The sequence below is a fragment of the Microtus oregoni genome, unplaced genomic scaffold (genome assembly GCF_018167655.1).
Source record: "Microtus oregoni isolate MIOR12 unplaced genomic scaffold, Mior012 000047F_ref0000412, whole genome shotgun sequence".
Taxonomy (NCBI): domain Eukaryota; kingdom Metazoa; phylum Chordata; class Mammalia; order Rodentia; family Cricetidae; genus Microtus; species Microtus oregoni.
The window spans coordinates 10,977,540-10,989,798 of NW_024543221.1; the positions used below are offsets into that span (position 1 = coordinate 10,977,540).

The 12,259-nt window shown below is 41.0% G+C and overlaps 1 protein-coding gene across 1 annotated transcript in view; it reads right to left on the bottom strand.

The window, feature by feature from the left end:
* Positions 1-12,259, bottom strand: part of Spata17 (spermatogenesis associated 17) — a 157,036-nt gene that overhangs the window by 46,659 nt on the left and 98,118 nt on the right. Inside the window, exon 9 of the mRNA XM_041635251.1 lies at positions 3,181-3,316. Within this exon, the coding sequence (XP_041491185.1) occupies positions 3,181-3,316 (136 nt within the window). The remainder of the gene's footprint in view (positions 1-3,180; positions 3,317-12,259) is intronic.

The following is a 12,259-nucleotide window of genomic DNA, read 5'->3' on the forward strand; positions in this document are numbered from 1 at the left end:
GGCTCAGCAATCCTAGGAGCTGACTTCCCTCCCTGGAACTCAGAGTAGAAAGGGAGAACAGACTCCCGAGAGCCATTTCAGACATCCACACGGACGTCCTGCATGTGCCCTCACCTGTACTCATATCAATAACGACAATAAACCAAAATCTTAGACATGAAGGTATATGGTGGTTTGAAAGTCAATGACCCACCAGAGGGAGTGGCAGTGTTAGGAGGTGTGGCCTTGTCGGAGGAAGTGAATCACTGTGGGGGTGGGTTTGAGTCCCACTTTTGCTCAGGCTCCCTTCAGTGTGACAGTCAGGAGACTTCCTCTTGCCTGCAAGATACAGGATGATCAGCTCTTCCTCTAGCACCACGTCTGCCTTCACACTGCCGTGCTCCTGGCCATGATGAGAATGGACTGAACCTCTGAAACGGTAAGCAATCACCCCAACTAAATGTTTCCTTTCTAAGAGTTAACACGGTCATGGTGTCTCCTCACAGCAATAAAAAACAGAACTAACACAGGTGCCTTGCGGTACGTTCAAAGTATTGACTCTCCGTCAAAACCCCACATTCACATTATAGGTTAAAATGGAATGACGTGAGAAAGAGTTCTTAAAGGAAGACGTGACATAGCAGAGACAACACTGTTTTTCTGAGACGGAGTAAAGAAGATGTTTCAACTTACGTCTGGAATAGAGCTGGGATTAGAGAAGCAAAGACACTGATAAGTTGAATTAAATGGGGGAAGAAGTCAGACAGGGTGCGGGCAGGCTATGAGCTTCTTGTACTCTCCAGGACTGGGCAATTGTTCTTCAAGGAAATAGAATGACCCTGCAAGACAACTCAGAGACATCATGGCTTCTGCTTCTCCCACTCCGGGCACATTGTCTCCTCTAAGAGTCAATGACTGCTTCCAATGCTGAATTCCCAGGCCACCGCTAGAGAGCCACACAGAGTCTTTGTAACAGGCTTTAGCCTACCTCCATCTCCAAGTTCTTGGGATCCACTCTTCTAGTTTCTACTATGAATTTGAGTTTCTAACGCCCATGGAGTAGTATCTGCCTTTCTGTCATTGTACCTGACCTTTGTCATGGCATAAACTCTTCCATGTTCATTCACGTCATGAATAACAAGATTTCTTAGATGTTTCATGGCACAATAATATTTCACCATGTGTCTACCCCATTTTCTTGTCCATTCATCTTTGGTGGCTGTGCTGGCTGTTGTGAAAGATGTTGCGGGAACATGGTGTCCACTTCTCTGACATACCAATTTCATTCCCTGGGGACTTTTCTTGGATTTGGGATTGCTGGGTCAAGTGGTAGCATAAGGCTATATCAACCTGCACTCCTACAAACAGCACATGGGTTCCCCTTTCTCACAAGGTAGCCAACGTTTTCCTTTGGTCTTTTTAGTAATGGTTATTCTGCCAAGTATGAAGAATGCACTGTGGTTTCAATTTACCTTTCAGGGATAATTTTAGTGGTGTTGAACACATGTCCGTGTACTCACAAGATACATCCATATTTTCTTTTGAATCATCTTTCTGGGCCTTCGCCTTCATGCGCTCATATGCGCGCACACAAGCCCACGCACGCACACATACACACCTACACACACGCACACACCTACACACACACATACCCCTACACACACACACCTATACACACACACCTACACACATGCATACACCTATACACATACACCCCTATACACACACGCACACACCTACACACACGCACACACCTACACACACGCACACATACACACACACACCTACACACACACACACCCCACACCTACACATACACACACCTACACACACGCACCCACCTACACACACACCTACACACACCTACACACACATACCTACACACACACCTACACACACGCACACATACACACACACCTACACACACACACCTACACACACGCACACACCTACACACACGCACACATACACACACACACCTACACACACGCACACACCTACACACACAGCTACACACACGCACACATACACACACACCTACACACACACACACACCTGCTTACACATTTTAGATGTTGATCCTTATTACAATCTCTGGTTTCAAATATCTTCCTCATCCCCCGGAAGTCTCTCACTCATTGATAGGCGACTTTTTATGTATAAGTTTTTCAGTTTGATACAATTTCAGTTATGTACTTATATTTTTGCGGCTTATACTTCTGAGTTCATATCAAAAAGCATTGCTGAGCCCAATATCAAAAGCTTTTCTCTGTTTCCTCTCATAGTTTCAGGGCTTATGTTAAAACCTTGAATAGGTTTTGAGTCGATTTTTTAATATGGTGAGAAGTAAGGATCCAATTTCATCTTCCTGCATAAGAATATCCAATTGTTCCAACACCATCTGTTGAGTGGACTATCCCTCTGCCATTGTATTGGCCACCATTGTTGAGGATCAATTAAGCATATACGTGGGCATATTTCTGCACTTTCTCTCCTACCTCATCATCAATATCTATCTTTTAACGCCCGCACCGCACTATGGCAATGCGATGTATTTTGATGTAAACTAGTGTGACACTTCCAACTTTGCTAATTTTGTTCACTTGATTTTCCAGGCTAATTATTTTACGGTACCAAGAACAAAAATACACTTTATCAATGGTATATAAAACCTACATGTTCTGTACACATTACAAATGTGTATACTACAGACACATATGTGTCAAGTGTACATAGTCCACATTGTATATGCCAATCGCATATCTCTTTCTCTACATATAGATCTATATGTATTTGTACATATAGATATATATGCACAAAGATTGAGAGAGAAAGAAATATCTGGCTTCCATGTTCAATAATCCATTCCACTCTCTGGGATTTCATATTCAAACCCCAAACCTGGAAATCTGTCAGAGTCAGTGATCCATGTTATTGATTATAGGATATATAATCATATAACACACATTAAGAACCAATAATGCAAAGAATTAATTCAAATCTCACTGAACATAGGTCGGCTGCACCATCTTTACAAACACAGCTTCCAATAAGTTTATGATCATGACGGTCGTACCTGTAATGAGAACACTTGCATTTACTGTTATCATTGTCTGTCTCCAGTCTTTTCAAAGCAGCACCATTTCCCAGTGCTGTCGTCGGTGTCTATCTTTAGCCGTTTCTACCACAGCGTGCACCTACCTTGCCACTGATCCACTTTTTAGGGTCTTGACTGCGGAAGTACTTCTGTCCGTAAGAGCTGGGATTGTACTTGCTTGATGAGTGTATCATTGGGATGTACTTCTCCTTTTTATGGAAGGAAGAAAACGGCAAAAACCTGAAAGGACAGGAAGGCAATATTCATGATTAGCATTCCAGAGTCCTGGTTCAGAAAAAACAGGGTTTGGAGTTGGAATACTTGCACCGTGCCTCAGCCCTGACCACTGTCAATATTCCGGCTTCTGGGACTCCTCCTTTCCTACCTGCCTAGTGATGGAGACACTCAAACTCTTCTGCTGGGATTTTGATGAATTTTAAATATATCACAATGTTAAATATCCAATGAGCAATATAAAGGTGCAAGATTTTTCAAAATTCATATTGTAAACAAAAATATCATTTTAAAGTTGTATAAATCTTAAAAAAGCAAAACAACAGCCCAGCAGTATGAGTGAGCAGTTCTTACTGAAATCAATTTCCTTCAAATCCCATAGCAAACCCCAAGTGAAGGGAGCACATCTGTTGGGTGTGAAAGACAGAGCTCTTGAATCAGCCCCATCTACTCGCGCCTCAGCTCTCTCTTGCTCTACTTGCTTCCCAAGTCACATGGCCCCCATGAGTCTTGACTTCCACATGGGGCTGATATGAGTGATAAGCAAACTGAATGAAGGGCCTGGCCTGGAGGCTGAAGAAAACATGGCGCCAGTAAACATGCTGGAGCCTGGCCTGGAGGCTGAAGGGGACATGGCACCAGTAAACATGCTGGAGCCTGGCCTGGAGGCTGAAGGGGACATGGCACTAGTAAACACACTGGAGCCAGCTGTTAAGAGAAGCGCCTTGCTGCATCCAGTGGCATTTTATTATTTTCAGCTTTGTGATCAGTTTAGGCATTAGTGGTTCGACATGAAAGACTAACCCCCACACTCCCACAGCACTGCCATTGGTGTAACCTGGGAACTTGCTCTGCTGCTTCTGCCGAATCCTCAACAGAACTCATCAAATATGAGTAAAGGAACAGAACTGTCCTTGCCATCCATGAGAAAGAGGACAGAAGACAAGAACAAAAGCTGGAGATTGCGAGGGGTTCTTAGAGGATAGGAAGAGGACTGGAAATTGCAACTGACAGAGAAAATTTGAGAAAAATGAATGTTAACATAAGTGATGGAGGAGGGTCATCTTTCTATCTGTTGTTTCATTAGTTAAATAAAGAAACTGCCTTGGCCCTTTAATAGGACATAAAATTAGGTAGGCGGAGTAAACAGAACAGAATGCTGGGAGAAAGAAGCTGAGTCAAGGAGTCGCCATGATTCTCCTACTGGACACAGATGCAGGTTAAGATCTTCCCTGGTAAGACACCTCGTGGTGTTACAGGGATATTAGAAATGGGTTAGATTGATATGTAAGAGCTAGCCAATAAGAGGCTGGAACTAATGGGCCAGGCAATGTTTAAAAGAATACAGTTTCCATGTAATTATTTCGGGTATAAAGCTAGCCGTGCGGGCGGCTGGGTGGCGGGACACAGCCCCGCTGCTCCTAATTCAACACATAAGTATCAGAAGAGGCCAATGTCCAAGAGAACTAAGGCCCTGGGGAAGGCTGGGTACTGAAGCTGTGGTCATTGCAGAAAGCAAGATTGAGGACAAAAGCTGGAGAGGGTGGATCAAGAGTTACCGAGGGAGTAAGGGAGTGCCTGGCCTTTGTCTTCACACCATACATTCCTTGTATTCATAAGAGATCACTTAGACACTTTGATGTGGTGAGTCCAGCTCTGCAGAACTGACCGTGCGTGTGCGCCAGTCCACTAGATGGAATGGAACCGTTTCAACCGACAGCCAACTCATCTGGTCTCCCTCTGCTCATCTGTAGATGAACTGTCAGCTGAACCTGAGCAAAATTATTAAATGTCTCAACACGTGGCAAAATTGCAGAGATGTGTGCTCCAGGGTCAACCTTGGATAATATTTTAACACAAAGGCGGTGTAATGAAGACTCTCCATCAAAAGTTCAATCATGCCGGGTGGTGGTGACTCACGCCTTTAATCCTAGCACTTGGGAGGCAGAGACAGGTGGATCTCTGTGAGTTTGAGGCCAGCCTGGTCTACAAGAGCTAGTTCCAGTACAGGCTCCAAAACTACCAAGAAACCCTGTCTCAAAAAAAAAGTTCAATCCCACACTCAGTTCCTTGCTAGTTGTTTCCTAGTTGAGAAAAAACAATGAAAAACAAAAACCACAGGAAACAGGTGTCATACTATAGTAACCAAGAGAAAACTCATAGTTTGTAATAAATATAACCCAAGTAGATATTGTGCCGCTGAAATAAGAAATAGGTGGTTTTTTTCAAATAAAAGTTATATTTAGAAAAGAAGCAAAATTTGGAAAATAAAAACATACAGCAAGCTTAGAGAAATACTTTGAAACTCGGAGTCTGAACCAGAAAAGCTGAAGCTCAGCCAAGCTGAGGACGCCATGACTGGTTCCCAAGATTCCCACACGACACATTTCATTGAAATGAGATATTTTAAAGTCTAAGTTAAAATTTTATTTTTATTGTGTTCATATATTTGCTTAAATGATAAATTTAGGAGAAGACTTACTTCATTTTCATCTTATTTTTAATTTTTACAAATGAACTCTTTTATATTTGCCAATAAGATTTAACATTTAAAAAACTCAGTAGTGAGGTTTGAAGTACAAAACTAATTATGGAAACATGAAGGATTTTCATTTTTGCAGGGAAAACAGCTTTCATGAAGACAAATTTTGGTCTTTAGAATGCTAATTTGCATATGGGATGAACATCAGAGACATGCAGAATCCATGTGGCCCCAGTGTCCCTGAGTATCTGAAGACGGTGTTATGAGCAGCTGCTGCATGTTAGTTCCTGTCTCTTCTCGAATGGCATTTCAATACATTTTTTCCTTTGTGTTTGTGCAAAATTTGCTTTCTTGAAGGCATAGGCAAGGTCCCCCAAAAAAACCTAGTTTCATTTAGCCACAGTGATTCATCAATCACATGTATGTGTGTTCTTAAGTACGTGTACATATGTGTATAAGCTGCATAAATTTAAAAATATCTAGGCATTGCATAATCTTTAGATAACCTTATCTCACAATTAATAAAATGATTTAACCATCAAATAAAGTATGATTATGAAAACTTAAAATTCACGAAGTAGCTGACAGTCAAATTTTGATTATTTTGTAAACTCATTTCAAAATTTCTTCCTTTACACATAAAATATACCCTTAGTTGTACTTTGTGCTTTCAGCGGGCACTGTGCAATTGCCTTGACTCCGCATTATAGAAGGAGCCAGGCTGCCCTATTGTTCCTATAATCTTAACAAAGACACAGATCTGGAAAAATAAGATTTTATTACAGCTCAAACATATTTTACATATGTGCCTGGGATTTGTAGAGCATGGGGCACATGTGGAAATCAGGGGACAACTTCAGAGTCTGTTTTTTCCTGTCACCACATGGGCCCAAATAATTGGGCTCGGCTTGTGAGGCGTGGTGGCAAGTGCCCACCTGCTATGCTATCTCATTGGCCCAGATCTGGAAAAAAGTCTTAAAAGCAATGGAGTTACAGTGACGTATGCTAATGGCTCGTCACTCAACTAGGCTATTCTAGATGATCTGCTAAAAGTCTTCGGAAGCAGAATGTGAAATGGTTCAGAGAAAATGATCTATTGCAATGGACATTGAATACTAATACATTTAATATAATTTTCCAAATAATACCAACAAATTACCCTTCTTTCCCCCTTACAACTCTGCCTATTTTCCCTTCTTTTCATATAATCTTATTACTGTCATTCATAATTCTAGGCTCACCAACCCATGTATTTTTAGTGACAGTTAATTCAAATCTTCAAATCAGGAAGCTCAATATCCTATTGATTTAAGTCTCAAGCCTTCAATCTTGCTTAGACTTTGTCCACTGCACCCCATCTGTCCAGTGTGCTCTGCACCCTGCCTACCTTTCTAGTTTGTTCTCCATTCAGTCTTCCTCTCCCATTCTCTCTGTGCCTCTGTGCATGCTCCCCTTAAAAAGTCGGTCCATCTCTCACCCTCATGCTCAATCAGAACCCAGTTTAACTCTCCTCTCCTAGACAGCTGAGTTCACTTACTCCAACTGCTCTTGTTCTCCATTGCCTAAATGTTTAGTCATTCAACGGACATCAAGGGAAATATTTCTATACAATAATCATTTTGAAAAACACGGAAATGGGGTGGAAAATACCACATACTTGGATGGGATTTTCCTTTAAGGAGGGGGCAGGGAACTCGGGATCACACAAGCAAAATGTAATGTTTGTTTGTGGGGGAACAGAAGCACAGGAGGCAACAATAGAAGCAGTGACGGAGGAAGGCTGTGTTTGTTCATGCATGTGTGTACGCTAGTGCTCTTTACTCAAGAAAACTGGGGACTGGTGGGGTCTTGCCTGCCAGAGTTAGTGCAAGATGAATCCAGAGAGTGAAGAAATTGGTGATGGTATTTAATGTGTGTGTGTGTGTGTCTGTGTATTTGAGAGTGTATGTGTGTGTTGCTCTGCAAATCGCTTAAATTAACAATTGCTAATGCTTAGGATCACTAGACATATTTTCCAAACTCATATTCCTAGGAACTGAACTACCCGTGATTTAAAGTGTCTGTACTGTGAGTTCCAAGGCAATAAACGCTTCCATCTCCTTGACTAGAACGACTGACCTAGCACTAAATCAAATTCTAGAAACCTGTACTTCATCTTCTCTGCAGAGTTAGTCCTAGGAGAGGGAGGACATCTTTCCATCACTGTGGTTTTAGCTGTCAGCTCTACACTGTAAGTTCTATACCTCTACCTACAGACACATGTTACCACAAGACCGTGTTATCCAATGTGCTCTAGTGACACTCAACAGGTCCACAGGAGGCAGCTCAGACAACAAGAAGAGCTGCTGCATAACAAAAACCATCTTCTCAATCAACTGCCTGTCTCGTTAATCTGCCCAAGCTTTCTACTTATTTTTACATTAAGACCATCACCATTTAATCAGTCATCTAGGTCAGAAGCCATCAAGCTAGGGTCTTTGCTCTCCTCAGTCAGGAATCCTTGCTTATGGCCCAATGTCATAAGGAGTGTATCTGCCTAACATGACACATACTCCCTGGATCTGTAATTGATTCATGTGTTGATGGTGCATGTCCATTGATTTAATGTCTGTGTGGCAAGCAAATTATTTGAGTGGGCCAGTGGATAATTCAAGTTAAGCAAAATAAATTCTCTACCACAGTATGACTGGAAAACCATTAGCTATGTTTCACAGGGTACTTTAGAGAGCAAAGTGAACCCCTGAGCTGTGTGTATCTGGCATAGGAATGGCAGCATCATGCTATCTCCTGAGAGATGCTAGTTAACTTCTGTTGACAGAGTTTTCTGTCCTGCCTGGTTCCTGCAGTCGTTAAGTCCAAAGAAATTACACAGAGATCTACATCAATTATAAACTGATTGGCCTAGTATCTCAGGCTTCTTATTAACTCTTATAACTTATATTAGCGTGGCTTGGTACCTTTTTTGGCAAGGCAGTCACATCTTGCTTCCTTTGTGGCTGGGTCACAACTGGAGACTGAGCTTCCCTCTTCCCAGAATTCTCCTGTTCTCATTGCCCTGCCTCTAATTCCTGCCTGACTGCCTTGCCTATACTTCCTGCCTGGCTACTGGCCAATCAGCATTTTATTAAAAATAATACAAGTCACAGGATAAATGACCATTGTCCCACAGTACTTCCTCCCTTTTTTAAAACAAGAATTCTGAATCTAATATTCTTTGTTTAGCTTTTTTTTAAACCATTATCCATAACAACTTGTAACCAACATTCTAAACAAAGGAAAATATCCATAGTCCATTTTTTTGGGGGGGGGGGAATGTGGGCATAGTTCTTTAGGCTGCATTTTGCTGATTGGGGGCACTGATAATCTTATGGGGACCTCAAGAAAATTTAGAATTATGATCAAGTCCTGATTGGAGTATACTATGAGTCTTAGTTATCTCAGCCAGTAGTCTTGAATCTGTTTTAGATGTAGAACTCAGACTTCTGGGCCATCCACTCCTCTCAGAGATTTCTCAGGGGGGTCTTTCTTTATCAAACATGATTTTTCTTAACCCGGAATGAACGTCTTTAGATTTTTGAGAGTTTTAGGAAAGAAAAGAATTCTAGTGTTCTGTGGTCATTTACTGAAGATAATTTTGTTTCTTCCAACTCTAGACCTTCTTAAAGTCTTATTATCTATGCTCTCCAGTGCTGTGGAGTACTAAAATTTTTTGAGTTACCACTGGAAATTAGCTGGAAGAAGCCTAGGCATTCTTATGGACAGGATAATCAGGCTCAGTCGGAGGTCCCTGCGGCACCCACTGGGCAATGTGGCTGCACAGAAACTGTTCTCCTACCTCGCCTTGCTTGGAGTGATCTGTATTTAAGGGTTAACTAATTTCCTTTTTTAACTTTAAGAGCTCTGCTGATTAATAAATGTTCCACACAGTGTTAGTAATTAAGTGGAAGAGTTACAAATAAAAGTTGAATTGTTAAGGCAACACCAAAAATATATGATAATCCTCACTATCATAATATATAGCAAAAGCTTGGAAATGTGGAATTGTAAAATATGTTTTTAAGTCACATAAGTAAAGAAGTTATGCAATATACTGTTTCTTCCTTCTTCAGTGCTCTTTAATGATAAATGCAGACAGATCTCTTATCCATATGCAGCATATTTTAATGCCCTTTTAAAGGCTGTCATTACAATCGAGTTTTTAGCCTCTCCTATAACGTTTTGCCTTCATAGTGCCTATGAAAAGACACTGGTCTTTACAAACACTAGGAGAGATCTGGAAGTGAGTATTTAAGCATTTACTAAAGGGGCTATCAAAGCCAGGGTGGAAATTTGCAGGACACAAAAGCTGTAGACAAAAGTTTCATTCCCACCCAGTCCCACAGCTGTTCAGCCCCAAAGAAACACACAGAGGCTTATATTACTTAGTTCTTACAACTTAAATCAACCCATAATTTATCCACGTGGCTTGGCACCTTTTCTCAGTGCAGCATTCTCATCTTGCTTCCTCTGTGTCTAGCTGGTGCCATACTCTGCCTTTTCTTCTCCCAGAATTCTCCTAGTCTAGTCTCCCTGCCTATACTTCCTGCCTGGCTTCTGGTCAATTAGCATTTTATTAAACTAATACAAGTGACAAATTTTTACAGTGTACGAGAGTGTTATCCCACAGCAGAAAACAGATAAAATTCATGTTTTGCATGTTTGCTCTGTTAGTTTCACAGTGCTTTTGGGGAGTTCAAGAGTCAGAGTCGCTAGTTGACTTTGTTCCTAAATATTTATAGGATAGCTCTTATTTTACCTACTCTGAATAATTATTGGGAGATTAACAACTTGAGTTTTCAAAAACACCCATTATTTCTCTGATCCAGGGTTATCTAGAACATATATAGAACTAGAGACAGCGATTTTATTGGTTGTACTAAGCTTCTTGTGATTTTAGTCGTGGGCCTTCCCTTTAGCAGCTGAGCCATCTCTGCAGCCCAGGACTCAGAGTCTAAAACAATGATGTACATGCATTTAAGACATGGCTTGTCTACACCATGACTGAATAGTGATGCTTGCTTTTGATGAAAGGCCTATTTCAACCTTCTGTGCTTTTACCCTGAAGCTATGAAAGAAACTTGAGTTCTTGTCACCAAAGGATCCCCAAGTTCAGTTCAGGTTTATAATTATCTCAGCACCTAATCTGGGCCTCCCCTTGACTTAAAAACCTTTAGGAAGATATTTTATATATTGTTGATACTATTATAAATTACTGTATATTTGGTGACTTAAACATACAAATTTACTAATAATATTCAGAAGGTCAAAAGTCTGAGATGAATGTCACTGAGCTCTAATGGAGGCCCTGGAAGGCTGTCTTCCTTGTGGAGGCTCGAGACTGAATCATGGTCTGGATTTAAAATGTCTCTAAAGGTTTATGTGCTTGAAAGTTTAGTCTTGGTTTAACTCTACCCAAGGAGGTGAAAGACGTATAAATGAACATGTTCATACAGAAGGCAGAAACTGAAGACAGCAGAAGATGGAACAATATCCTGTGCCCATGGATTGGTAGGATTAGTATTGTGAAATTAGCCATTTTACCAAAAACAATTTACAGATTCAATGTAATCCTCATCAAAATTCTAATACAATTCCTTACAGAAACTGAAAAATAATCTGAAACCTCTTATGGAAACAAAAGAAACAGGGATATTTAAAACCAATAATGAAAAGAGCTGCTGTAAGTAGCACCACCCCAGATTTCAAGTTGTTTCACAGAGCCATAGTAATGAAAACGGGATGGTATTGGCATAAAAACGGACACGTTGATCAATAGAATCAAACTGAAGATAAGGATATACTCCCACATGCCTACAGAAACCAGATTTTTGACAAAGAGTCCAAAATCTACACTAGGAAAAAGACAGTATGTTCAGCAAATGGTCACACTGGATGGCTACATGAAGAATTAAAATAGATTCATACCCATCTCCCTGCACAAAACTCAACTCCAAAGGAATCAGGACTTCGACATAAGAACAGATACTCTGCATCTGTGAGATGTGAAAGCAGGGAACAGGCTTGAACTCAGGGGCACAGGAAAGACTTTCTGAATGAACATTGGCAGCACAAGCACCAAGACCAACAATGAATAAACAAGACCTTTTGAAGCTGCGAAGCTTCTGTCCAGAAAGGGAAACCATCACTGGGACAAAGCAGCAGCCTACAGAATGGAAAAAGATCTTTGCCAATTATAACTCTGATGCAAGGTTAGTCTCTAGAATATATAAAGAACTAGGAAAGTCTCAATAGCAACAAAACAAACTGCCCGATTAAAAGTGGACTTACCACAGGGCAGGGAACCCTGACTGCTCTTTGGACTGGAAAGGGAGGGGGAGGAGAAGTGGGGAGAGGGGGAGGGAAATAGGAGGAGGGGAGGAGGTGAAAATTTGTAATAATAATAATAATAAAAGTGGAGTATAGAACTA